Source organism: Tiliqua scincoides, chromosome 2, assembly GCF_035046505.1.
Source record: "Tiliqua scincoides isolate rTilSci1 chromosome 2, rTilSci1.hap2, whole genome shotgun sequence".
Taxonomy (NCBI): Eukaryota; Metazoa; Chordata; class Lepidosauria; order Squamata; family Scincidae; genus Tiliqua; species Tiliqua scincoides.
Window position 1 is genome coordinate 161,218,951 of NC_089822.1, and position 27,926 is coordinate 161,246,876.

The window sequence follows — 27,926 nt, forward strand, 5'->3', positions numbered from 1 at the left end:
GTGCTCTGCCCATCTGCCACACGCTGGCCAAGAGCCTAGCTAGCTTAGGACAGCATTGCATTACCTTACCCTGCAGTATATCTTAAGGGGCTTGGTTAAAAGATTCAGGGCCCGATCCTGAACAGTGTGTGCCGGCTCACCACCAATGTGCACTGTTGCAAACATGCACTCACAGGCTAGCTCTGGCTCTGGGCAACCGAAAGGTGAGTGGGGGCATGGGGGGAGGCGTTCCAGGGCAGGAGATGGAGGGCAGGCAGAGGGCAGGGAGATGTGGCGGGGGAGGGAGAGGGACTAGTGGAGCTCAGCTTCACCAGATCCTGAGCCCCATGTAGGGCCATGAGGCCCAATGCAGGACTCCTTGTGGTGGCTCTGGAGCCGCCACAGAATCAAGTAGCCCCATTGCGGGGCTATTTCCTTTGGGGGAAGGGACAAAAGTCCACTACTCCCAAGGAAGCCACAGTGGCTGCCTGGGGCACATTGGATGCTGTGGCAGGCACTTTGGCACCATGGCACATGCCATGTGCTCTGGGCAGCTCAGGGTTGGGCTGGCAGAGCAAAACTGGAGTTGGGAAGTGCCAAAAAGAGTGATTGAGCTGGAAAGGGAAAGTTGTGCATGAGTGAGAGGTTGTATAATTCTTGTTTGCATGTGCACACTCATGTGTAAGAAAGAGTGTGAGGCAATTTCTCTCTGGGGTGTGTGTGAAAGGGTGTAAGAGGGTGTTCTGTGTGGGTGTGAAACTTGTGTGTGAGTGAGAGGAGGTGGAGGCAGGTGTACTAAAAGATCACACATGTTTATGTATGCGAAGGTTGCTACAATCTTTATTTTCTAGACACTGAAGACAGAATAAACAATAATTACAAACCAAAGTGACCAAGAGCTGCACATTTTGTGCCTTTCTTCAGTCACCTGGGAACACCTAGGTGTGTTTACTCTTCACTTTTAATCACTTTTCCAGCATCACGGGACTTCACCCGCAGCTTGTTGACCTGGGATTCTGCAATGTCAGCCCGCTCTTCAGCCTCTTCCAGCTCATGTTGAATCTTGCGGAATTTGGAGAGGTTGAGGTTGGATTGTTCCTCCTGCAAAAATAGAGGGTGTTGTTAGAACGAAAATATTTTTAAAGCTCGGTTTTGTTTCATTACGAACATACCATGATGATGTATGGAGAGGTGTTAAAATGAGGATAGAGATCTTGTGTCTCTCTTACTCAGTTTAAGTAATAAAACCAATGCCAATTTTGCCATTCGCAATTTTTCAAAAAGTTTCAAATTCTGTTTAAAATGGATTATAAAGCCAGTTGATAGTAATTTTTATGTAGTTGCGTGTAGAACTGCATTTATCTTGTGAGCCTTTCAAGGAACATTCTAGTCAGCAATATTTGAATATGCAAAATCTTTAAATATCATGTGTGATGATAGCTTTTATGTAAGACTACAAAGCAACTAGGTGACAATGGGTTTATAAGTAAGCATTTGCCACATGATCAAAAAATGAAGAATATACCCATATGCCCATATTAGATTATTTCTGCAGCCTGATCCATAATTCAGTAGTTCTTAAACAGAAGTATTAATTTAAGTTGATACCATTCTTTAGTCTTTAAAGAGATCAGGCTGGTTTTCATAAAAATATAGTACTCAGTTTTAAGCACTTCTGGAGCTCTGGTTTTTGCCCTTATATACTCAAAAGGGAACAGAGAGTGACTAAAGGAATAAAAATATTTGACAAACAACATGAAGCTCTGAACTGGGAAGGATTGGTTTTGGAGAGGTCAAGAGCAAAGCAACAATACTATGTAATGAAATGAGATGCGCTTATTACAATAGAAAAAGGGAAAATATATCAATGCTACTTTATCATGTAAGGATACTTATCCAAAACTAAAATGGAGTGACGTTGTTTTTTTGGTAAGGCTCTTGAGCCTTTAACGACTCTATTTTTTCCTATCACTGGGTCTTCATGTTGGGGAAAAGTCCAGCTATTGATTTCCTGTCTCTAACATTTCTGTAAAGGCTCAGAAGTCTAAGAAAAGAAACATGTAGGAAACTTAATCTATATTCAACAGCAATTGGCTGCAGCCATGAAATGGGAACTGCCCATCAAAAATCTGAATATACTCAGTCTTGTATTCTGTGTAAATGTACATTCCAACCTTACTTCTCACAACACTTGCAGCCCAGTCCCATATTTCCACCCACCATAGCATATAGCCGCACCAAAACAGGCTTCCCTGCATGCGGTGGTGGCGGCAGTGATGGGGACAATCAGGGACAATTTCCCCTTACCCTTCCATAAGCCCCCAAAAGGGCCCAATCCTATCCAACTTTTCAGCACTGGTGCAACCGAAATGCAGCCCTGAGGTAAGGGAACAAATGTTCCTATACCTTGAGGAGGCCTCTGTGACTGCCTCCCCACCACAGGATGCAGTGCATGCCCCATTGGCATGGCTACACCAATCCTGGAAAATTGGATAGGATTGGGCCCTCAATCTCCTCAAACTAGCACAAGCCCAAGGGAAAAAAAGGGTCATATTGGCTTGTTCCAACGGGGATAGCATCCAGCACACATTGCTCATGCTGTGGGTCCCCCTCACCTCTGATACACTCCTGTCCCTTCCCCATTCTGTGCCAAGTCTCCTGTCATCCCAACCCATTCTGCCCACTCCATCAACTTATCAAAGCTGGCAGGGCCTCTCCTTGCCACCACCGTATGTGGGTTTATGGAGCAGAAGCACATGGCCACGATGTTCACAATGCTGAAAAGCACATTCTGCCAGTGGAATGCTGGTTCCAGTGGCAGTCACGCCACATAGAATTGGACTGTACATGATATAGTACCTTTCCAATAACACAGTATTGGTCTGCTCACGTCATTATGGCTGAATTTAATATTTTCGTCTTAAAACTTTTGTTTTATTCTCCCTGTCCTTTCCCTACTCAAGACATTAGCTCCCAGGCTTATTAACCCAATTTATTTGAAATGTAACAATTGCCCTACGAATCTTCAGAGCAGTACTTACAGCTTCTTCAGATTGTCTCTTGTATGCCTTCACTTTCATTTGCAGTTTGTCCACCAGATCCTGAAGTCTCAGAACATTCTTCCTATCTTCCTCAGACTGTGCGAAGTTTGAACAATGGGGGAAGAAATTAAATTTCTATGATTTAAAACATTTTCCGCAGGGCAAATTTTCTGAAATAATTCTTTTACACCCCAATCCTAACTTGCACTGGAATAGGCAGGTCAGCGGACCTTGCAAGCGCAAGTATCCAGTGCATGTTTTGGGCTGTCTGAGGCTCGATCTGAGGCAAGGGGAAATATTTCCTCTTACCCCAGGGAAAACTGCAGCAGCCCCAATGGGTCCACTTGGATCTACACCACCAAAATCAGCGGCACTAATCTGAGCAGCCCGGGACTGCCCTGGTCCGCCCGGGAACAGGGCAAGGATCCGGTATAAGTGCCATAGCCTGGCCCTGCCTCCTACTCCCTGCCTACCCCAGGAACACCTGCCACCCATCCACCTCACACCCTGAAACATTCCCCTACTGCCTCCTCCCCACCCTCCACACACACCCTCAGACCCCTGCACCAGTTGAGCTCAACTGACACAAACTCACCCATCCCTGGGGCCCACGTCAGCATTGGGAGACCAACACACGTCTGTGTGCCAGCCTAGCACCCAGAAGAGTGGCACGAAAGTGCTTTACAGCACATTTGAGACACTCTTCAGCCGGTGCAAGGAATTTGCACTGGCCGAACAGGCGCTTAGGGAAAAGACATGCTGCGACCAAGGGAGGTTAAAATAACTTGATTGGAGGAAATGAATTTGTGTTTGGAGGAGGGATTGTGAGTTGGGGTAGTTTTGGTTGGGAATGACTGTGGTTATTATTGCATAGGAATGGTGGTGACATTGCGTATTTGCAACGCAGAGTGGATGGGTTAGGTATTAAGGGTGTTGGCTTGATTGTGCTGAAAAAGAAATGGATAGGTTTAATGGAATTTAGATACCAAACCTTCAGGGCAAAACAGTATTTTCAGTGGTATAAAACTATAATCAACTGTCAGGAAAGGGCAGGATATAAATATATCAATCAGTACACGAGCATCATGATGATTTAAATAATAGTTTGTTCCATTTCCCCACTGTAAGCAATTCCCAGTTTGATGGCTCAATAGTGTCATTTATCACAGGCAGAAATTTAAAACCCTTACCTGGTAGGTCAGCTCCTTCACTCGCCTCTCATATTTGCGCACACCCTTGATGGCATCGGCACTGCGCTTCTGCTCATTCTCAACTTCACTTTCCAACTCACGCACCTAAGGAAACAAAGAGGGGAATAAGCATTCAGGCGCACCTTTTACATTTAAAGTGTAAAAAGACCATCCCGTATATGAGGGACTCCTACCCTCTGCTCCAGTTTCTGGAGCTGCTTCTTGCCGCCCTTCATTGCCAGCTGCTCTGCCTCATCCAGACGGTGCTGCAGATCCTTCACAGTCTGTTCCAGATTCTTCTTCATCCTCTCCAGGTGGGCACTGGTGTCCTGCTCCTTTTTAAGTTCCTCTGCCATCATGGCTGCCTATTAATAAAGGGGCCAATCCAGTTCAAAAAGCTAGCCATATTAGGTGTACGCAGGCCCACAGTTAAAGTGGAAATGCCATCCAACTTACATCAGTGATGGCCTTCTTGGCCTTTTCTTCTGCATTGCGTGCTTCTTGAATGGTCTCTTCCACTTCACCCTGCATCTGAGCAATATCGGTTTCCAGCTTCTTCTTGGTGTTGATCAAGCTGGTGTTCTGTTTGGAAACAAAAAGATTTTGAGTTTTTGGTGTAATCTCTTAAATCGAAAAGGATTACTTAAATTATTCAATTATATTAAGCCAGATAAATATTTTTAAAGGGTGGAAAATAGTAGTATTTTCTCAAGAGCGAAGGTGAACATTTAAAGGAATGAAGTTTTACCTCAAACAGTTTCAAGGATATCTAACTTTATTTCCTTCAATAAGAGTTCAGAGTCTCAAAGAAAATGCACAGGACACAGTATCCATAGAAAAATGTCTGCCCTTTATTACTACTAGGGATTGATTGAATACATTGCATGATAGTGGCTGACCTGTGTGTGGAGGAGTTGCACACGTTCACTGGCATCCAGCAGCTCTTGTTCAGCCATTTTCCTGCCCCTCTCTGTCTGTTCCAGAGCAGCCCGGAGCTCCTCAATCTCAGCCTGCATCAGGTTAGCTCTGCGCTCAACCATGGCCACTTGTTCCTTCAGATCTTCCTGGCTTCTCAGAGCATCATCCAAATGGAGTTGTGTATCCTATAAAACAAATCATGAGGCTGAAAGTCCCTTGCACCACAACAGTTCTGATCTTCTCTACTAGTTGCTTGAATTTTTTCCTGTACATACCTTGAGCTGCCCTTGTGTGTTCCTGAGGTTCTTTAGAGCCTCAGCAGCTTGGCGATTGGCATGGCTCAACTGGATCTCCATTTCATTCAGATCCCCCTCCATCTTCTTCTTGATCCTCAGAGCATCATTTCTGCTTCTGACTTCAGCATCCAGTGTGCTCTGCATGGACTCCACCACTCTCAGGTGATTCCTCTTCAGCTGATCAATTTCCTCATCCTTCTCTGCAATCCTTCTGTCAATGTCAGACTTTACCTGGTTCAGCTCCAGTTGGATGCGGAGGATCTTGCCTTCTTCATGTTCAAGTGAGGCCTTAAGAAAATAATTTTTATGTACTGTTAATAAAGGACTAAAATTGTTAGATGCTGCTCTGTTAGATTAAAATTCATTTGGTATTATCCTTAGCACTGAATATTCTGTGCATTCTTTCCTCCAGCCATTAGCACAGCAAGCATTAGCTCTTTCGACTTCTTTTTTTGAATACTTTCAAAGTGCTTTAAATTTTACAGAAATTGACAGAATAGGGAAACAGAAATGTTCCCTATTTCCACTAAGAAGATTAATATGTGTACCTCAGCTTCCTCTAGAGAAGCCTGGAGTTCAGACTTCTCTTGCTCAATCTGCTTCTTCATTTTTTCCAATTCATGGATAGCCTTTCCTCCCTCAGCAATCTGTTCCGTCAGGTCAGAAATCTCCTCTGTTGGTATTCACACAAGACAAAGAAAAAGAAAGGACAAGTGAGGTTTATGTGAATGAGAAGAAACAGAAGTATGCATGGGTGAGAGAAATGGGGGGGAGTGTATTTTCCTTGACTGACCCAAGAGCATCAATTCAGGATGAATTAGTCTGACTGCCAAAAAGTTTTTGATACACTCAGGAGAGTATGAATTCTTGTGCATAGCTTTGGAGAAAAGGGCTGTATGATGATATATCATTGCAGCTGTATGAAGATACATCTTTGCAGCTGGGAGCAAAGCATGATCACTGATTTGCTTCAGCAATACAAGTAAGCAGTCAGCTGCTCAGAGTTGTGTAGATTGTGTTCTCAACCCACTTGCTAAAAGAAACAAGAATGGACTTACGCTGCAGGTTCTTGTTCTCGCGTTTCAGAGTTTCCAGCTGATCCAAGGATTCCTCGTAGGCATTCTTCATCTTAAAGAGCTCTGTGCTGAGAGAGCGAGACTCCTTCTGAGAAGCCTCCAGTTCAGACTGAGCTTCCTCAAATTTCTGTTTCCATTCTGCCAGAATCTGGAAAAGACAACCATGGAATCAATCATGAGTTCGCTGAACCTGAGGCCTGTGGCGAATTTGCTCAAAGCCTCTTATTATAGCCCAAAGTACCTTATCAAAGTTCTTCTGCTTCTTATCTAGAGCTGCGCAGGCTGCATTGGACCTTTCCACATCAATCATCAGGTCCTCCACTTCATTCTGCAGCCTCTGTTTGGTCTTCTCAAGGGAAGCACATTTCGAATTCACAGCCTCTACGTGTTCCTCAGCATCCTGCAGACGCTGGGCAAGCTTTTTCCTGGAGGGAAAGCCAAAAATATTGGTGATAGCTTGCATCTGCTTAGGGAAACAGGAGGGAGGAAGAACCTATTTCCCCATCATGAACATAGCTGAGGCTTATATTCTCTTCCAGTTATTACAGAGTCCATTTTTATTAATGTGATGCTTTGAGGAAATGGTGCAGTTTAATATTGCACTTAATATCTCTAAAATAAAATGACCAATCAGCATAATTTGTCATGCTGGGAATATTTTTAAGGCTCTGTCAGGATCTTTTTCCAAGTACTTTTTGAGATTGTACTGAAGAAACCTTCAGTGTTCATTAATCTCAGGAATGATTGGCACATATGTTCTAGAATTTGGCAGGTAGGTCAGACAGGTGGCAAATCTCTGGGCATGGTCATTTTCAGTGATGATGACTCAGAAAATTCAGATAATTAGGATTTGCTTTATTTCCTATGTTGGTATAATCCTAGAGTCTTTGCTCATATACAAATAGAAACCTTTATTTCTCATCACTTGATAATCTACTTTTGAATGTGTGAACTGCTTTCATTAGAAGTATTGTTTGCATTGTCAAGTGATAAGAAAATTCTGTTTATGATGCTTGATCTGTGATTAATGTTCCACATGTGCAAGTCATCACTTGATACTGTCATCACATAATGAAATATGCATGAGTGCACAGGGTCTTAATTAGGCTCAAATACTAGATCAAATGTAGATTGCTTTCAGGAGCCCATTACTTTTGGTTATAGAAAAATATTGATTTGACTATCCTAAACCTCATGACCAAACAACATGAAACAACATTAGGTTGCTGATTAGAATGCTAGGAAACAATATTCCCATTAGCCATGAAACAGAATTATTGTTTTTACAAACAGCCAGGAAATTAGTACACAAACAGCCCAATCCTATCCACTAACCCCCCCATGCCAAAATAGTTACTACTGCATCCTGGGGGGGGAGGGCAGTTGCAGAGATCTTCTCTGGGTAAGAGAACATTTGTTCTCTTACCCGGAACAAAGTCACCGTGGCATATGGGAGGTCTTCTCGAACCTGTGACAGCTAAATAGCCGAGGCAGATCTGCGTGCACCTGTGTCACAGAGTAAACATGTATAAGATTGCACTGAATAGCTGTGTTCTAAATAGAGTTGACCTTGTTGTACACAAGCCCATTTCATTTCTGAATACAACGCTTGGAAAATGGGAACAAAGAATTAATGGCCCAATCCTATCCCCCTACCAGACTGTGCAATGCAGTGGTAGCGACAGAACATGCAAGAGGTTGTTCTGGTTGTTCTGTGTAAGATGTGTTGTGAAATGTTAGAAAACTACATATTCATAACAATAGAGAATCTTAACTAATTTATACCAGAAAGACAACATGCTGTCTCCAACTTCCCCCCACATACTTGGCCTCTTCTAGTTCCTCAGTGCGCTGAATGGCATCAGTCTCGTATTTGGTTCTCCACTGGGCGACCTCACTGTTGGCCTTAGACATGGCACGTTGGAGCTCAGCCTTGGCTTCCTGCTCCTCCTCAAACTGCTCCCGGAGCAAGTCGCAATCATGGCGAGCAGACTGCAAGCCGTGGGCCAGTGCGTTCTTGGCCTGAAGAAATGATTCGTTTAGTCATTTCCCTGAATCTTGCGGCTGATCTTTTAAACTCTACCTTCATGTGGCTTCCTTTTCTTATCTGTGTTAAGCCTTTTACAGCCCTGTCCTAACTAAACCATCCCCCAGTGATACAGCTGAACCAACAAAGCACATACTGCATCCCATGGGATGCAATCCCTCTGTCCCTCATTCTACATCCTGCCCAACCCCCTTCACACCCAGACATTCTCCTGCCCAACCCCTCTTCACACCCAGACACCCCCTCCCCACTTACCCCCTATACCAGCTTATGGCTGTTCCTGGCAGTAGCTTCACCAACACCACCCTTGTTTGTAGCAGCGGTTCCACAATGGCCACTGATGGCACTCTGCATGCATTGCCAAATGCCCATTTGCAACAGTGGAATTGTCCCACTGTCATGGATACTTAAGATCAGACTGCTAGATCATAAACCTTCAGCCAGGGCCTTCAATTGGCTAATTGTAAAATGCTTGGTTTGAGGCACTATGTGAAGAAATATGGGAGATTTTCCCAAATGATATGAGAATTTTCTGTTTTACTTGCCAAATATTGATTATACAGTATGTACTTATCTCTGCAATGTTGTTATTTTATAAAACGTTCTCAAACACTTTTGTCCTTTTCAGATTCATGCAGGTTACAGTCCCAACACTGAAAACATCTACTACATCTAGAAACGGTGCACACCTTTGTCTCCTCCTCAAGTTGCCGCTTGAGTTCTTCAATCTGTTGCGTAAAGCCTTGTTTGCCCCTTGTGAGTTGAGAAATCAAAGAATCTTTCTCCTCTACTTGGCGAGCAAATTCGCCTGAGAAGAATGTAATAGAACAAAGAGGATATTATACAAAAGCGTTAAAATGATTGAAGAAATACTACTCAAGAACAACTGGGAATCTTAACAATAGTAAATTTACAGTCCAATCCTATGGGAGAGTAGCATTGGTGGAATGTGCATTCCACTAGCGCAGGCTGCCGCAAAACAATCATAAAGCACTTTGCAGCAGCGCAAGCAGCAGATGCACCGGCGGGAAGGCCACAGTCTTCATGTACACACCAGTGGATGCTGGGAGGGCTGCTGGAGCAGGTTAATCCACTGCAGGGTTTGGGGGAGGAGAAAAATGGGGCAGTGGGTAATCAGAACAGGGAGGAGATGGGGTGAAAATGAGTGGATCAGGCCTGGGATGGGGATGGGTTCAGTGGCCGTGGCACACACTGAAACCAAACCCCCTTCCTGGGTCTGATTTGTCTTCATGGATCAACTCGGACTTGTTCCAGTAACTGAACTGGCATGGGGCCAAATTGCCCCATAGTGGTTGCTCAGACTTACACTGGGGCAAGGTCAAAGAGACCTCCAGCAGCCGAAAATCCCCCATGGGTTGCAGCAGAAGCTGTGCCGACACAGCTGCATCACCACATGGGGATTTAGGTAGGATTGGGCTGTTAGGGAAACCAACTTTTCAGCACCAAAGTAAGAGTAATGCAGCTCCAGGGTAACGAAACAAACATTCCCTTAGCTCGAGTAGGCCTATGTGACTGCCACCTAACTGCAGGATGCAGCACGTGCCCCAATGGCATAGCTGTTCAGTGCTGGAAAGTTGGTTAGGATTTGAGCCTATATTATATAAACTGCAGTTACCATTAATCATGTTTGAGATCATTCACAATATTTCTCACTGCTGCCAAACCCCAAAGACAAATGGAGAAGAAAATAAATTTCATAATTTCCCTGTAGTACTTGTATTGTTGCACTTCTTTTCTCAGGACTGTGTGAAAAAATATTTTCTTCTTCCATTAGAGAAAATGAAGTTCAGCTAATTGTAGAAGTTATTGTACAGTAAACTGAAAGGCTCTCTTATGACAGCCAAAGTCTCTTTCAGAATTGTGGAGTGACAACGAAAATAGGTAAGCCAAATCTTGTACTGAACACTAATATTTTTATTGTTCATGTTTCTAATTTCTGAAGGAAAGCTAGGTATTATCTAGGTATTAAAATCATATGCAGATCTCAGAAGAAACAGAAATTTAGCTTATCTGCGTCTTTAGTAACAAAAATCACACATTATATTAGTAGTAGTATATTAGTATATTATCAATCCTAGATGCTTTTGCTCTGTATAAATTGTGGTACAGTAAGAACAAAACAACAGCCCTACTGGGTCAAGCCATAGGCCAATCTAGTCCAGCTACCTGTATCTCACAGTGGCCCACCAGATGCCTCAGGTAGCACACAAGACAACAAGAGAACTGCATCTTGGTGTCCTCCCTTGAACATAAAAACATTATGAACACAGTATCTAATTATTGACAGAATGTATAACTGAGGTGCGTCTTACCTGCTTCTGTCTGTAAACGAGCTCTTTGAGCACTCAGGTCGTTAATTGTACGTTGATGCTCTTCCTCCTTTGCTTTCACCTCACTGAGCTGATCTTCTAAGGAGCGGGCTAACTTCTCAAGAGTTGACTGAAATGGACAATAGGAAATACAGTGAAATATTCTTCAAACTAGCTGGTGTGTACCACATCTCAAACACATGTAAGATGAGGAAATAAGGGTTACAATCTTGTCTAATAGACTGAAGAGCAATACCTTAGCTTTGGAGACAGACTCCATGTTGCTAGCCAGGTCATCAATCTCCATCTTCAACTCACTCTTCTCCTTCTCCAGCTTCTGTTTCACACGCTGCAGGTTATCAATTTGTTCCCCCAGTTCAGCTGCACTGTCTGCATGCTTCTTGCGGAGGGCGGCTGATGTGGCTTCATGCTGCAGGGTGGCCTCTTCAAGGTCCCGGCGCATCTTCTGGAATTCAGCCTCACGCTTCTTGTTCATCTCAATCTGAGCTGCTGTTGCCCCACCAGCCTCCTCTAGTCGCTCACTGATCTCTTCCAGTTCCCTGGAGAGGTCGGACCGCTGCTTCTCTGCTTTGGCCCGAGATGCACGCTCAGCCTCTATCTCTTCCTCAAGTTCCTCAATGCGGGCCTAGAAAGAGATGCAAACAATCAGAAATCAAATCTCCCTCCCAGAGGAATCAATTCTCCCAGGAACAAGGAAGTCAATGTCTAACTTGCCTGTAACTCCTTGATCTTCTTTTGCAGCTGGGAGCCCAAGGCCTGCTCATCTTCAATTTTGCTTTGGAGCTGGCTGATTTCAAAGTCTTTCCTTTTCACAACAAAACACAAAGGGAAAGAGTTCAGAATCAAAAGCTAAGGGAGCTGCGTGGTACAAAGACGTCCTGAAAGGTCTTCCACAAGAGACCATGCTTACTTCTTCAGCTTTTCATCCAACTGCTGTTTATCATTCTCCAAATCCATTGTGGATTCCTGGGCCAATTTCAAATCCCCTTCAAGCTTCCTCTTGGCTCTTTCAAGGTCCATGCGAAGCTTCTTCTCTTGCTCCAGGGACCCTTCAAGCTGAAGAAACAGAAGTCATAAGAACTTTGCCCCATAACTCACAATCTTCAACTGAGAGCTACTCTGCCCCATGTCGTTTTGCTTACATCATCCACTTGCTGCTCCAGCTTGGTCTTTGCTTTGGTCAGAGTATTCACTTTGTCCTCCTCTGCCTGCAGGTCATCCAAGGTCTGCTGATGGGCCTCTTGGAGGGCTTTCTTTTCCTTGGTCAGCTTGGCAATGGTCTCATCTAAGACTGCCATCTCTTCTGTGAGGTTTTTCACCTTTTAGAACAGACTCAAACTATGATTATACTCTCCAATGATAATGCAATACAGCAGTGGTTCTCAAACTGGTGGGTCATGAACCACCAGTTCATGTAACGCTTCCCCAGTCCCTTCAAGGGGTGGGGAAATGCAAGCAATTCTGCTCAGTTCTGTTCCACAGGGCTCCCTGAGGCTTGGAATCTTGAAATGGAGCGATTGCAATGCACCTCCTGCAAACAAGATTCTTGAAAATCCTTTTCAAGATTCCAAGCCTGGGAAGCCCTACAGAGGGCTGCACTGGGCTCCCTGCAACTCCTGCAGCCTCCAGCAGCCCTCACTGAGTTCAAGTAAGTGAAAGCACCCCCCTTTCACTCCCCTTAGGGATACGATCCTGGGACTTGCTTCCCTGCCCTTGCCCTTCCCCTGTAAGTACTTACTGAGGGAGTAAAACTCCCTCAAATTTTGAGAACCACTGCAATACAGTATTCAGAGCTTTAGATCGCTTGCAGGTTTGGGCACATTGTGGTCTGTACCTTGTTTTCTGTGGCATGTTTCTCCTTTTCAACCTTGGCCAGTGTTAGCTCAAGATCATCAATGTCTTTCTTCAGCTCTGAGCACTCATCTTCCAATTTCCTTTTCTTGGCCGTCAATTCAGCATTCATTTCCTCTTCATCTTCTGCTCGTTCAGTGAGCTCCTTGATTTTTGCTTCCAGCTGGATTTTGGTTTTGATCAGCTGGTCACATCTCTCCTCAGCATCTGCCAAGCCATCAGCTTCCTAGATATGAAAAACATATATCATATAACACTGTGCAATCCTATGCATGTCTATATTCAGAAGTAACTCCCATTGTATTCCATAGGGCTTATAGAAAAATGTGTATAGGATTGCAGTCTAACAGTCCGATCCTATCCTTTCCGCCCCCTGTTGACGCAGCAGTGCCAAAATGGTGACCGCTGCATCCTATAACCCTTGCTAATTGGGTAAGAGGAACTTTTTCAAGTGGGTGCTCCTCTTTTATTTAGCAGGGGGAGAGTAACTGGCCCACCTCACCCCAGCAGTGTCTTTTCTAGTGGCTGTCTGCTGGTGTTTTGCATCCTTTAGGTTGTGCCCCCTTTTGGGACAGGGAGCCATTACCTGTTTGATTTTTCTCTGTAAACTGCTTTGTGAAGTTTTTGTTGTTAATAATAATGATAATAATATGGGTGAGGGGGGAGCCAGCAGTTGCAGAGGTCTCCTCTAGGTAAGGGAACAATTGGATACTCAGAGATGCAATGAGTAATGAGGCTTTGGAAAAGCCTAATCAACTACAAATATTCGAAGGGGCATTTTGCCTACCATGCTTGAATTCCTGTGTTAGAGGGTCAATAGAAGAAAATGTGTACTGTCCCCAGTGATGCTTACAGACTGGACTTGGAGCTGCAAGTCATTTTTCTCTTGCATCAGAGACACCATTTTTTCCTCCAGTTCCTTCCGTTTGGCCTCCGACTTGGCAAGCTCCTCTTTTGTTTTCTCAAACTCTTCCTTCATATTGGCCATCTCCTTCTCTGATTCGGCACTCTTCAGCAGAGGCTTGATCTTGAAGTACAACTTCATCCAAGGCCAGGTCTTCACATTCATGAATGAACGGACATTGTACTGAATGGTAAAGATGGACTCTCTGTAAGGAAGACAAAATAAATCTTAAGAATGATTTCAAGGAAACTCAATGTGATCAAAGTGTGTTTAATCTGATATCTTAAACCTCCATCACCTCTTTAGAGTGCATATGGACTCATTAGATCATTGTAAATCGATCAGACTAAGTTAGTTCTATTAACTACCTATTAATTAGTATTAATAGGGGTCTGGAGGGTACTAATGGGCAGGAGGTCTGGTCTAGAGCGTAGAGCCTCCGTCTGCCTGAAGATAACATCCACAAGGTCGCCAGTTCGAGGCCATCGGCACCGTGCGACCTTGAAGCAGCTGACAAGCTGAAGCCGAGCTATTCCATCTGCTCTGAGCGTGGGAGGATGGAGGCCAGAATGTGAAGCCAGATCGGAATGAAACACCTGAATGTAGTGGTTCTTGAAAGAAAGAACCTTCTTTCAATTGTAAAAATCCCTATTTAATAAGGGATTTAAATAAAGCCTGCCTATGTAAACCGCCTTGGATAAAGTCTTGAATAAAGACCAAGAAAGGCGGTATATAAATAACTGTTGTTGTTGTTGTTGTTATTATTATTATTATTTGTTCTATTATCTATTAGAAAATTCTGTCATTGATGTCCATACTCTACCTCCTTTCCATCATTTTCTTGAACTCCACTCTCATCAAGTAGCCACGGCATACGGCTTGTGTACGTGTAATCAGCTGAGCCAATTTGTCATCTCTCATCTCCTCTAGAAGACCCAAAAGGCCAGCTTTAAAGAACACCTGAAGAAAGAAGATATTACAGGGTGTTTCTCACTGTCCCAACAAAACCAAATAAATTGCCTTAGAACATAAGAACAGCCCCACTGGATCAGGCCATAGGCTCATCGAGTCCAGCTTCCTGTATCTCACAGTGGCCCACCAAATGCCCCAGGGAGCACACCAGATAACAAGAAAACTCATCCTGGTGCCCTCCCTTGCATCTGGCCTTCTGACATAGCCCATTTCTAAAATCAGGAGGTTGCGCATACACATCATGGCTTGTATCTGTAATGGATTTTTCCTCCAGAAACTTGTCCAATCCCCTTTTAAAGGCCTCCAGGCCAGATGCTGTCACCACATCCTGTGGCAAGGAGTTCCACAGACCAACCACACGCTGAGTAAAGAACTATTTTCTCTTGTCTGTTCTAAAGTCTCCCAACACTCAATTTTAGTGGATGTCCCCTGGTTCTGGTGTTATGTGAGAGTGTAAAGAGCATCTCCCTATCCACTCTGTCCATCCCCTGCATAATTTTGTATGTCTCAATCATGTCCCCCCTCAGGCGTCTCTTTTCTAGGCTGAAGAGGCCCAAACGCCATAGCCTTTTCTCGTAAGGAAGGTGCCCCAGCCCCGTAATCATCTTGGTCGCTCTCTTTTGCACCTTTTCCATTTCCACTGTCTTTTTTGAGATGCGGCGACCAGAACTGGACACAATACTCCAGGTGTGGCCTTACCATAGATTTGTACAACAGCATTATAATATTAGCCGTTTTGTTCTCAATACCTTTCTTAATGATCCCAAGCATAGAATTGGCCTTCTTCACTGCCGCCACACATTGGGTCGACACTTTCATTGACCATGGCACCACCACCCCAAGATCTCTCTCCTGATCTGTCACAGACAGCTCAGAACGCATCAGCCTATATCTAAAGTTTTGATTTTTTTGCCCCAATGTGCATGACCTTACACTTACTGACATTGAAGCGCATCTGCCAATTTGCTGCCCATTCTGCCAGTCTGGAGAGATCCTTCTGGAGCTCCTCACAATCACTTCTGGTCTTCACCACTCGGAAAAGTTTGGTGTCGTCTGCAAACTTAGCCACTTCACTGCTCAACCCTGTCTCCAGGTCATTTATGAAGAGGCTGAAAAGCACCGGTCCCAGGACAGATCCTTGGGGCACACCGCTTTTCACCTCTCTCCATTGTGAAAATTGCCCATTGACACCCACTCTCTGCTTCCTGGCCTGACTGTGGAGTTTTTTCAGTAGCCTTTGGTGAGAGACCATGTCAAACGCCTTCTGAAAGTCCAGATATATAATGTCCACGGGTTGTCCTGCATCCACATGCCTGTTGACCTTTTCAAAGAATTCTATAAGGTTCATGAGGCAAGACTAACCCTTACAGAAGCCATGCTGATTCTCCCTCAGCAAGGCCTGTTCATCTATGTGTTTTGAGATCCTATCTTTGATGAGGCATTCCACCATCTTACCCGGTATAGATGTTAGGCTGACCGGCCTATAGTTCCCCGGGTCCCCCCTCTTTCCCTTTTTAAAGATAGGCGTGACATTTGCTATCCTCCAATCTTCTGGCACCGTGGCCGTTTTGAGGGACAAGTTGCATATCTTAGTCAAGAGATCAGCAACTTCATTCTTCAATTCCTTAATAACTCTTGGGTGAATGCCATCAGGGCCTGGTGACTTATTGATCTTTAATTTATCAATGAGGTCTGAAACATCTTCTCTTTTAACTTCTATCTGACTTAACTCCTCGGTCAGGAGGGGCCGTTCGGGCAACGGTATCTGCCCGAGGTCTTCTGCCGTGAAGACAGATGCAAAGAACTCATTTAATTTCTCTGCCATCTCTAAGTCTCCTTTTATCTCCCCTTTCCCTCCCTCACCATCCAGAGGGCCAACCGCTTCTCTGGCAGGTTTCCTGCTTCTAACATATTTGAAGAAGCTTTTATTATTCCCCTTAATGACCTTGTTTCACAGAGTCAATTTACCTTGGTGTGGCCAAATTTATACTGAGTGTGGTCAATATCAATGGATCCAAGAAGCTTCTCAGAAGCCTTCTTGCTATCAATGAACTGTCCTTCTGGGATGGCACTTGCATTTAATACTCTGTACCTGTTGGAGAAAGCACACAGTTTGCATTCTGTAAACCATTTTAAGAAAGGGCATTGCCATCCTTTTTGGTATTATTATCAACATCAAAGGGAACAACGACTGTATTTGACTATGGACTGTGAATCTTCTTATGTTTAGGGAATCCTCTGAGTATGATGTCCCTTTGTGAGTTGGGAACTGTGTCCTACTATAGCTAATTTATCTAGTTTATTCTGAAACCCTATGGCAACATTGCTACAAGTTGATGGAATCGAAGAATATCCATCATGGAATATAACCATGTATCTGATTATGGTATTGTGGAGACCCTAGTAACTCTCTCTCTCTCTCTCTCTCTCTCTCTCTCTCTCTCTCTCTCTCTCTCTCTCAATTCCATCCCTTTTACCTTAACCCCTTGCAGTATAAACATTGTACAGTTCATCCCTCAATTGTTTTTCAGAGTTTTTTGTAGAGTATAATATAGATGTATTATGCAAAAATCTGTATTTTAAAAAAACCAAGGTATATAAAAATAAAATAAAATAGGTCATATTGACCTCTGTTTGAAGTCACCATAAATGATCCTGCTGGGGAATCCCTTTCTGCAAATGCGGATGCCTTCCAACACTCCATTGCACCTCAGTTGATGCAATACGAGTTCATGCTCCATGGCACCTTAGAGAACGTGAGAGAATATAGAGAATAGAATTTAGAGGATAGCGTTGGATTGTGCTGGTCTTTTGATCACAGTATACCAAAATGTCTTACCAGGAGTCTTAGTCTCATTGGGGATGAGGCAGCGCACAAAGTGAGGATGAGTACTCCTCAGATTGCTCATCAGCTTGTTTAAGTTCTCCTGTGGGACCAGAAGCAGTTGTTATATTTACATGTTGATGAAGCTAGTTTACATGGCTTCCACTGCCAAAGCAACAAGCCAGTTTTTAAACCGAGTAACAGCCTATCTCTTTGGCAGTAAAACTTCTGCTGAAAATAAGTTGGAAGAACACTTTGGCTGTATTCACAGTTCTCTTCCTAGATACACCTCTTGGGATTGTGAGCAACTCCAAAGCTGTTGTTGTTTTATAAACAATCTATTGCTTAGGTATGTTGATTCATATGTCATCAAGGCATTTTTTTTCTCAGATGCATGCATTTACGTTTATCTTTAGTTTCAGAGAATTGAAATTATACTGTACCCTGAAGAGAGCAGACACAGTCTGGAAGGATGAACCCTTCTTCTTGCCACCTTTCTTGCCACCGCCACCACCCTCTGAATAATAAAAAGAAATATGATAATTAATACATACACACCTGGGATTTGAAGTGTTGCTCTTTTCCAACAACCACCTTTGCAAAGTGCTCCTCTGTATTGTCAAAAGTACATATTCACTCATAGTCTGTTTAGAGACTATGATTCTTTAAATTGTAACAATCTCTAAGGGTGCCGTCCTGAGTGCGCTATGGGCCGGCGCAAGTCCCTTCCGCCAACCCAGGAGGGTCGCAAACATGCTGTAAGGTACGTTTGTGCCTCCTCAAGAGTCGACTTGGCCGACGCAGGGACACGTGCTGGCCTGTGGAGGCTGAATCCAGCCTCTGCACTGTTGCAGGTAGGGAGGGTTGTGTTGGCCAAGCTTGGCCGACACAAGGGTTTGGGGAGGGTGGGGAGGAGATGGGGAGGAGGCGGGAGGGAAGTGTTCCAGGGCGAGCAGAGGGCGGTCTTCGGGGAAGATGGGGAGTGAGATGTGGGGTTGGGATCCAGCTGTTATGCCAGATCCCAACCCCTTTCCCCGAGCATTGGGGCTGTGGTGACTTACCCAGGGGCAAGGGGAAGTCTTTCCCTTGTGCTGTATCTTGCGCTGGATACAGCGCAGGCCTCATGGCCTGCCTGATCTAGCACAAGATAGGATTGCGCTGTAAGTTACAAAAGACAATTAAAAATCCTTTCATGATTTTTATAGATTAACCTAACTAGAATCCAAAGGAACTGTCTCTTTGATCATATAGCTGATTATCTGTCAGTTACCAGCATCTGCAGGGCGATCAACAAAGAGTAATGCCAGAGTCTTCATGGATGATTTCTGATACAACCCCACAACAGTTTCATTCAGGGGGTCCTTGTTCTTGTCCAACCAGCCACTGATGTTGTAGTCCACAGTGCCAGCGTAGTGCACCAGTGCAAAGTGAGCTTCAGCCTTGCCTTTGCCAGGCTTGGGTTTTTCAAAGTTCTTGCACTTGCCAAGATGCTGGTCATAGAGCTTGTTCTTAAAAGAAGTGTCAGTTGCCTTGGGGAACATGCACTCCTCTTCCAGGATGGAGAAAATGCCCATGGGCTGGAGGCAAAGAGAGATAGAATTGCTAAATTAGATTAAACTCAGTGGTATTTAAGCAGTAAAATTGAACTTTTTAAATTGAGCATTCAACACATTTAATTTTAACGAAGTGGATTTAATTAATACTATAGCCTTATATGAGGCTTAGGCAAAAGTAAATAATCCTGAATATCTGTCATTACTATGGAGCTAATCACATTTTGAATGTCAATAATAAAGTAAATATTAATTAATCACAAACATGTGTGCATTTCTAAATCAGGGATTTTTTGCAGTTCTATATGAATTCAACATATTATTCTTAAAAGACCTTCTCAATCAGTTCTATGCAGGCAGCCAGGTCCATTCCAAAGTCAATGAACTCCCACTCAATTCCCTCTTTCTTGTACTCCTCTTGCTCCAGCACAAACATGTGATGGTTGAAAAACTGTTGCAGTTTCTCATTGGTGAAGTTGATGCACAGCTGCTCCAGGCTGTTGAACTAAACAATGCAAAGATAGTTGTTAGCATGTAAAGGTACAGTCAGTTCTTGTTTTCAGAAACACAATGCTTAACATTTATTCTTCATTCTAACCTATTGTTGTTGGCAACCTTCAGTCTCAAAAGACTATGGTATCACACTCTGAATGGTGGTTCTGGAACAGCGTCTAGTGTGGCTGAAAAGGCCGATTCGGGAGTGACAATCTCTTCTACACTGGGAGCAAGTGCACTCTGTCCCTGGTCTGTCTCCCCGGCTATGGGCCTTCCTTCTTTGCCTCTTTGCCTCAGTCTGTTGGCAACGTGTCTCTTCAAACTGGGAAAGGCCATGCTGCACAGCCTGCCTCCAAGCGGGCCGCTCAGAGGCCAGGGTTTCCCAAACGCTCTTTCTCTTTCAGATTGATGTAAATATTGTAGTATGTATATTTTAACAAATGGCCTGACCTCCTTGCTTAAGTTCTTTAAGTTCTGTCACTTATGCTCCTGCTTTTTCCCCACTGTTGAGCTCACACTAGCCCCTATGCTTTCTGTGATTTGATAGGCATTACTCTGCTCTAGAGATGTGTTGGATTTATGAGCCACACTCTTCATGCCAAATAATTTCTACAATTTTGAATCTGTGCCACGTATCTCCGTGTCAGTCATCCCCTCTACTTAACAGCTCGGAAATAATTTCAGTGCTTCATTGCCTTTGCATTCAGAACATTATTGAACTATTCTCTTAATTGCTTCAAGAGTTTACTCTTGTGATCTGAATTCTCAGATCTCCCTTCCAACATTCTTCCCCCAAAGCCCGGTTTCCTTACATCAAAGATCTCAAAGCCAGCAATATCCAGGACACCAATGAAGTGCTGTCTGGGCTGCTTTGTATCCAGCTGCTGGTTGATACGAACGACCATCCACAAGAACATCTTCTCAAAGACAGCTTTAGCTAGAGCACCAACTGAGTTGTACACCTGCAAAAATGGAATAAGACAGACTATAGCATATAAGTGGAGCAATAAATCTTTGGGAACTTCAATCCAGCATAAACTTTACACTGCAGTTCATTACCTGCTGGACAGTTTGGCCTTTGGTGACGTACTCATTGCCGACTTTGACTCGGGGGTAGCACAGAGCTTTCAGCAAGTCTGCTGAATTGAGGTTCATGAGGTAGGCAGCCTTATCAGCAACTGAGATAAGAATAAAGCTTTATGAGCATGGATGTATACAGATAGTCCCCTAATTAAGCCTTTTTTTTGCCCATTGCATATATGCAATAGGGATCAAATGTGTACAACTGTGGGCTGAACAGAAATACGTTAAGTTCAGGTTAGGTTCCAGAGGTCTGTAATTGTTGAAATGCACACTGTAGTTGAAACATATATATATGTATGTATGTATGTACAGTTGCACCCTATTTATCCATGGATTTTTTATCTGTGGATTTTTCTCAGCGCAGTGGGGTGGGGTACTGAATGTCACACACACCTTTGCCTCCTTTGCCCTGCACTGGCCTCTCTTTCCAGGCAGCCCAAAACACTGCAAAAAGGCTCCACCTCGGCCAGGCAGGGAATAGCCCTGGAGCCCTGAAAGAGGTTCCCCTTGCAAAGGAACAGTAACATTCCTGGAGCCCCTGAGCCAGCAAAGAGGCTGAAGAGGGGGGCACGAACTGCTGTAGCCAGAACACATGCAGCGAGGTGGAGGTGCGCTCTCTCTCTCCCTCTCTCTCTCTCTCTCTCTCTCTCTCTCTCACACACACACACACACACACTCACTCACTCACTCACTCACTCACTCACTCACACACACACACAGACACACACACAGGGGCAGATGCCGTAGCAACAGAGGGGATTGCTTTAAAGAACCCAGGGAGTGTTTGCTGAATTCCACCCCCCCCCCCCCGATGATGCAGGCTCTTGGGAAGCCTTGGAGAGACAGGTGACGGTGAGCAGAGAGCCGGACTACAAGTCCCAGAATGCTCCGGGGCAGGAGTTTCCATGATGGTGGTTGAGAGGGTTGCAGGAGCAGCAGCAGCGAAGAGGAGGAGGAGAACCTGCAGCGCTGTTGGGAGGCCACCTGGGACAGAGGCTTCCCAAGCAAGCTCACCATTCCAACTGTGAAAGTAGCAGGACAGCTGGCAACAGGAGGGCTGAGTACAGAGTGGAGGGGAGGGGATTGGATTGAGAACAGCTGCCTTAGTTTCCTTCCAACCGGAAGTATCAGGCTGCAGCCTATTTGCTCTATGGACTCTAACTCTATGGACTCAGCACAACGCGTTTTTTGTTAATCGCGCCGAGTCACGGAACAGAACTAATGCAGATAAATACGCTCCACCTGTATGTATATATGTGATGTAAACAAAATTGTGAACAATTTTCTATTGTGGTTGAAAAAAGTATTAGAAAAATTTATTTCTATAAATCAATTATTATCTGTAAAATAGATATTTATTGCTTAGTGAGCCTGCTTTTTTGTTGTGTAATGTACAAAATGGACCTTAGAGCAGCTTAGATGGGGGGGGGCTGCATTTGTTTTAGTTTCATCTAACAACTTGCATTTTACATTTTACAAAATTATCTGTATTATCTGTAGAGGAGCACAAGTACAGTTCTATGAAATAATGTACAAGTTCTTTACCCACCACTTCTGTATCTCCAAAACACAGCATCTCTCACAAACCAGCATCTTTCTCCATCTCCCAAATCAACACTGTCATGCTTGTGCAAAAATGTCAGGGCAGATAGACTATGCCTGCGCAAGTTGGGATGTCCTTATATTGGATGTCCTTGAGTCAGGGACTACTTGTATAATAGTGTCCATACTGAAAGAATTATTGCTTATATAAGACAAATCTGATTGGATTTAGGATCAGGAACAAGAATAGTTGTATAGTATTATTCCTCATTTTCTCCAGTACTGATTTTTCCAGTGACGCAAGCCAGAATAAGTATGCCTAGTCTAACACACTGAACCTTCTGATATGACATGAAAACTATTCTGAGGCCGAAATCCTATACCCACTATCCTGAGATTAAGCCCCACTGAACAAAATGAGATTTACTTCTGATATTACATGCTGTGCCAATGTTAGCCGTAGCAAATGTGCTGTAAAGTACGTTTGCAACAACTTGTGAGTAGGCAGTGTGCCATCCCACCAGTGCTGAATCCAGCCTGTTGGCTGCCAGAACAGGTAAGTGCTGCACTGGGCGGCAGAGGGGCAGAGAAAGGAGGAATAGAGGCCGGGAGGCAGTGTTGTTGGTGAGGGAAGGCAGGAAGGGGGTGTTTCAGGCCCAGGAGGAGGTGGGGAGGAGGCCTCCACCATATCCTAATCCCCCTCCCAGGCCTGAAAGCCCTACACAAGGCTACTCTGACATGCACCAGCAATTTAGCAGGTGCAGATCTGAGTAGCCCTATTGGGCAGGTTGGTGTTTCAAAGTGGAGGAGGGCGGGCAGTGGATGTTCCTGTTGGTGGGTGGGTGGGGATTGGGAAGCAAGGCCAGGATCCAACTGTTATGCCGGATCCTAACCCCTTGCCTGGGTGGCCTCAGGCAGTCCCAGGATGCTTGGATTTGTGCTACCTCTTGAGGATTCGAGTAGCCCCATTGGGGCTGCTGTGGCTTTACCCGGGATAAGGGGAAGTGATTCCCCTTGCCCCAGGCAGAGCCACTTTCAGCCCCAATCCTGTCTTGGATGCAGCGCAGGCCCACGAGCTTGCCTAGTCTGGGGCAGGTTAGGATTGGCTGCCCAACCCTCATTCTCATGTACGGAACTTCATCTGCTATGAATGAAAGTTAGGAGCAGCTGAGGATTAAGATTTGCTTTTTTGGCTGGCTGACAGTCCCATCACAAATACCTTCAGTGCCATCTGGCTCTGCCTGCTCCTCACGCTGCTTCTGCTTGAACTTCATGTTCCCGTAGTGCATCACAGCACCTGTTAGCTTGTAAATGGCTGTCTTTTCATCAGCACTGAAGCCCAGGATATCAATGGCACTCTATCAATTGAATTGAGATGTGTAAGTGACTAATCTTTATATTATATCAAATGAATGTGCTGGAAACGCATTTAAGCATGTTACTTACATCTGTAGCCATCAGTTCTTCCTGATCATCTATGCTGGCAACAGTGATTTCCCCTTGACTGATGTAATGGAAATCATAAGGGTTGGTGGTGATCAGAAGCATCTCTAAATAAAGAAAAAAAGAGGTATGCATGTTTTTTTTTGATGTGTAAACAATGTCTGATAATATTCTAAACAGATGGAAGATAAGTTACTCAGGAGCTGCCAACAAAACGACTCTTACCAATCAGCTCTGGCTTCTTGTTGGACATGATCTGATAAAAGATGTGGTAACTTCTTTCAGCCTTCAGCTGGAAAGTAACCCTGGACTTCTCCAGCAGATCTGGCAAGAAACAGAAACAGAAGCAAATAATTCAGAAACCAGTGAGAAAAAAAGAGAGAAATAGCTGTTTGAAAGGAAGATTTCCTTACATGTCTCAATGTCTGCAGAAGCCAGTTTGCCTGTGGCACCAAAATGGATTCTGATGAATTTACCCTTTAAAGAGGAATAGACATGTCATTACAAATTCTGCACATGAGTTACTAAAGGTTTACTACATGTATAGAGAAGGCACAACACTTAACAATACCAAAAGCCAGCTGGCACCCTCAGCTTCTGCCCAAGACTTACAAAGCGTGAAGAGTTGTCATTTCTCACAGTCTTGGCATTCCCAAAAGCCTCCAGCAAGGGGTTGGCACTGATGATTTGATCTTCAAGCGTCCCCTGCAATGCAAATATTATTGTCAGTTGATCAGTGTCAATCTTAATGTGGCTGCACAAAATCACATGTTGTCTTTTTCTGACGTTTTGTTCACCTGCATTTTGCTTTGTGTGGCTGGCTGCTCTTCCTTTTTCTTGTCACTAGCAGCTGCAATTGTTGCAAAATACTGGATGACACGTTTCGTGTTCACAGTCTTTCCAGCACCAGATTCTCCACTGTCACCAAAGACAGAGCAGAACATTATGTACAGCTTTGTTTCCACTGTAACTAAAGAAGACCCTCTCTACCACCCATTCTTCTAGAGATGATCAGACAAATGTCCTCTTATCTTGTAAAATAGATTGCCCACAGTGATAGAGTTTCTTGTTCATTAGCAAACCAACAATAGAAGGTTCAGAAAACAAGACATTTCCTGATCACTGGGAGGATTACGTGCAACGTAACTCAGAACTGCACTTGGGCTGGCGCAAATCCCTTGTGCTGGCCCAGGAATATCGCAAACATGCCATAAGGCACGTTTGCACCTCCTCAGGAGTCAGCCAGGCAACCACCAGGTCGACCACCATGAAGGTGCGCCGGCCTACAGAGCCTGGAGCAAGCCTCCGTGCTGACAGAGGCTCTGAGTCTTCCATCGGCTGAGCTCGGCTGACAGAAGACTCTGGGGTGGGCGGAGAGGGGGTGGGGAGGGGACAGGGAGGAGGTGGGAGGGAGGTGTACCTGGGTGGGGGGAGGGTAGGAGGTGGGTGGCCCTAGAGGTGAGCGGGGAGCAGGAGACGGGATTGGGATCCAGCAGTTATGCCGGATCCCAACCCCTGTTCCTGGGGAGGTCAGAGCAGCTTGAAGCTGCTCCACTCTCCTCCAACTTGCACCACCTCAGGAGGTGGCGCAGCCAGGGGTAAGGGGAAAAGTTTCCCCTTGCCTCTGGCTGAGCTGATTCTGGCCTCTATCCTGCACTGGATACAACACAAGCCTCTTGGCTTGCCTGTTCCAGCACAGGATAGGATTGCACCCTTAGTCAGCATTTCAGAGGAGCAGGCATGGAAGAACATGCTGATTGATTCCTCCCAAGAAGGGAAAAGGTTTATGTGTACTTCCTGTTCACTGCACTGTATTATAAAGTAGCACAGATCCATATAGGAAAATAAACTTACGTGATCAGGATTGACTGATTCTCACGATCTGGAAAGACACAAAACCAAAGATAATGGCTATTAATTTACTAAGGTTGTGGTCATATGAGAACTTTGTTCAGGGTAGTAAGTTTAAATTGAACTCATTTGGGCTTCCTTCTGAGTCAACATGCTTCAATGTTGCAATGATGTATGTGTTAACAGAATATAATAGATATCAAATAAAACCTCCAGCATCCAAAAATCCACTTCAGGATGCAGCAGAAGCCACGTTGACATTGCTGCATCACTGCACATGGATTTAGTTAGGATTGGGCTGTTTAATGTATGAGTAGAAATTTGAGTACAGCTGAATTGCAATGTTGGAGAATTATCTTGTTTTGAGCAGTTCTCTAACATTGTTGGAACTACTTACTGTCTTGCTTGGACCACATTTCCTAGGAAAGATATTGAGGTTTCTTCTGAGAAAACATTAATGCTTTCTAAAATAGCCTTATACTCACCAGTTAACATGAACTGATAGGCATTATCAGAGATGGAGAAGATGTGGGGAGGAGCCTCTTGACGCTTTTTACCTCTGTAGGCAGCCACCACTTCTGGGTTGTACACTGGCAGCCACTTGTAGGGGTTGACAGTGACACAGAAGAGACCTGAATAGGTCTGTAAGAACAACAGAATTAAGTTAATTTTTCTTGCTTGTTATGAATTCTTACCAAACTATACCTAACAGAGTAAAAAACTATTATTTTCAGACTACAGAATTTTGTTATAAGAAGCTAAACTAAAAAAACTGAAAGTTCAGGAGTGGGGTAAGGGTGTGGGAAGATGAAAAAAACATAGAAATGAAAATATAAATGGATGGATCCCTTGAATGGACACTTACCATATCTAGTCCCAAACATTAAGTGGATAGGATAGGCTATATTAGTTTGTAGATATCCAACCCACCCAAAAGGGCGTGAAAATTTTGTTAATAGAAACAAAGTCATAATGGCTGGAGTGAAAGTGTATTGAATATGAAAATCTAACTCCACTGCTAAAGGGCAGAGAAATGCAACTTCAGAGTTCACTCACGTAGATCATCCAGGCTGCATAACGCTCTTTGAGGTTATAAAGGACAGCAGGTTCATGGAGGTGGGTCATCATGGCCATGTCCTCAATTTTGTCATATTTGGGAGGGTTCATGGAAAAGATTTGATCTTCCTTAACTGTTACAGACTGGGGGAAGAAAAGGGAGTATTGTGTTGGCATTGAACAAACGTAAACAAGGAAGCATTTTGAAGTAGATTTGGGACGTCTAACTGGTGGGTCACGAGACAAATAACATCCCAGTTTCTGGTCCCTAGTGATTTTACTGTTACACTCTTAATAGTCTCATGCTGACAAAGAAATAGAAGACCAATTTATATCATCTTAGAAAACTGACAGGCACCCACTGTAACAATGTCTTGTCTTCTACTCACTTCTCCTTTTTCAGTCTTGACTATGACCTTCCCTCCTTCCCTGCTCTGGACAGAGCCTTTGACATAGGACATCTTAGGATCCACCACAAAAACAGAGTTCTTAGCATCAAAGGGCTTGTTCTGTGCCTCAATTCTCTCCTTTTCTGACTTTCGGAGAAAAGGGGCAGCCGGCCCGAAGGCAGCCATCTCAGCGTCTGAAGACATGGCTGCGGTTTATAGTGTGCAGCTCAGCAGAGAAAACACTGAAAGAAAGGCAAATAATAATCATGGGAAACAGCGGAAATGCTTTCCTACTCTTTCTCTGTAGTTTTCCCTTTAGAATTTCTTTCACAAGGTATGTCAGTTCCAACTTCCCTTTGAATCAAGGTCCTGCTTTTTCTAAATTTGAAAGTTCATGAACTGTGCACCTGTGATGTGTCTGTACAGTCCTTGCATATATTATTTTCAGGAACAAGAGATGTGTTCAGTCATTCACAACATTTTTAAAATGGTTGAAACAGCAGAAGCAGAAGGAATATTTAAGACTCTGAGGGCCACGGCACTGAGAAGATAATTGTTCTTCTTATGTTTTGTGTTCAGCAGAGGGAAAGAGATCAGGGTGGGTTAACTCCAGTGAGTGTAAACACTTTGAGTGAGCCTACTGTCATCTTTTTCTTTTTTATTTAGTTTGAAAGAGAATAAAATTTAAAAATTGATATTTTGATTAAAAATAGAATACAATGCCCTAATTATCCTGTATTTCTAGTTCCATCTTTTTGTTTCATTATCATTCGTTCGTTCGTTCAACCTTTATTTGGCATGAATATTTGGTAAATAAGGTCTGTGAACAGATACCATACCGAGAATAGAGACCTAAGCAATACACAGATCTATTGTGCACACATAAATGTACACACAAATACATACAAACATAACATTATACATAAGTGCATATATTATTTAAAAAACACATTCCATTTTCATTTTAGTTTCAGGTTACTTTCTTTGCACAGGTTCTAAACTGATTGTGTGGAAATAGCATTAGATTCCATCCTCAGTAAATTCATCCAAATTGAGCTACTTCCA

The 27,926-nt window shown here is 44.0% G+C and overlaps 1 protein-coding gene across 1 annotated transcript; it reads right to left on the reverse strand.

The window, feature by feature from the left end:
• Nucleotides 1-927: 927 nt before the first annotated feature.
• On the reverse strand, nt 928-27,065 carry LOC136642055 (myosin-1B). Its single transcript, XM_066618255.1, has 38 exons — nt 26,862-27,065; nt 26,473-26,616; nt 25,902-26,058; nt 25,420-25,447; nt 24,363-24,483; nt 24,178-24,270; nt 23,979-24,042; nt 23,791-23,889; nt 23,569-23,672; nt 23,342-23,480; nt 20,557-20,675; nt 20,310-20,459; nt 19,337-19,507; nt 18,720-19,026; nt 17,893-17,966; nt 17,465-17,552; nt 17,254-17,371; nt 16,594-16,717; nt 14,477-14,613; nt 13,603-13,858; nt 12,733-12,975; nt 12,041-12,217; nt 11,809-11,954; nt 11,613-11,703; nt 11,134-11,523; nt 10,881-11,007; nt 9,237-9,355; nt 8,326-8,522; nt 6,742-6,925; nt 6,483-6,648; nt 5,973-6,097; nt 5,404-5,712; nt 5,110-5,313; nt 4,667-4,792; nt 4,405-4,575; nt 4,211-4,315; nt 3,021-3,116; nt 928-1,080 (listed from the first exon to the last, which is right to left on the reverse strand). The coding sequence occupies exons 1-38, from the start codon at nt 27,063-27,065 to the stop codon at nt 928-930; spliced, it is 5,826 nt and encodes a 1,941-aa protein (XP_066474352.1).
• Between the last annotated feature and the right edge of the window lie 861 nt (nt 27,066-27,926).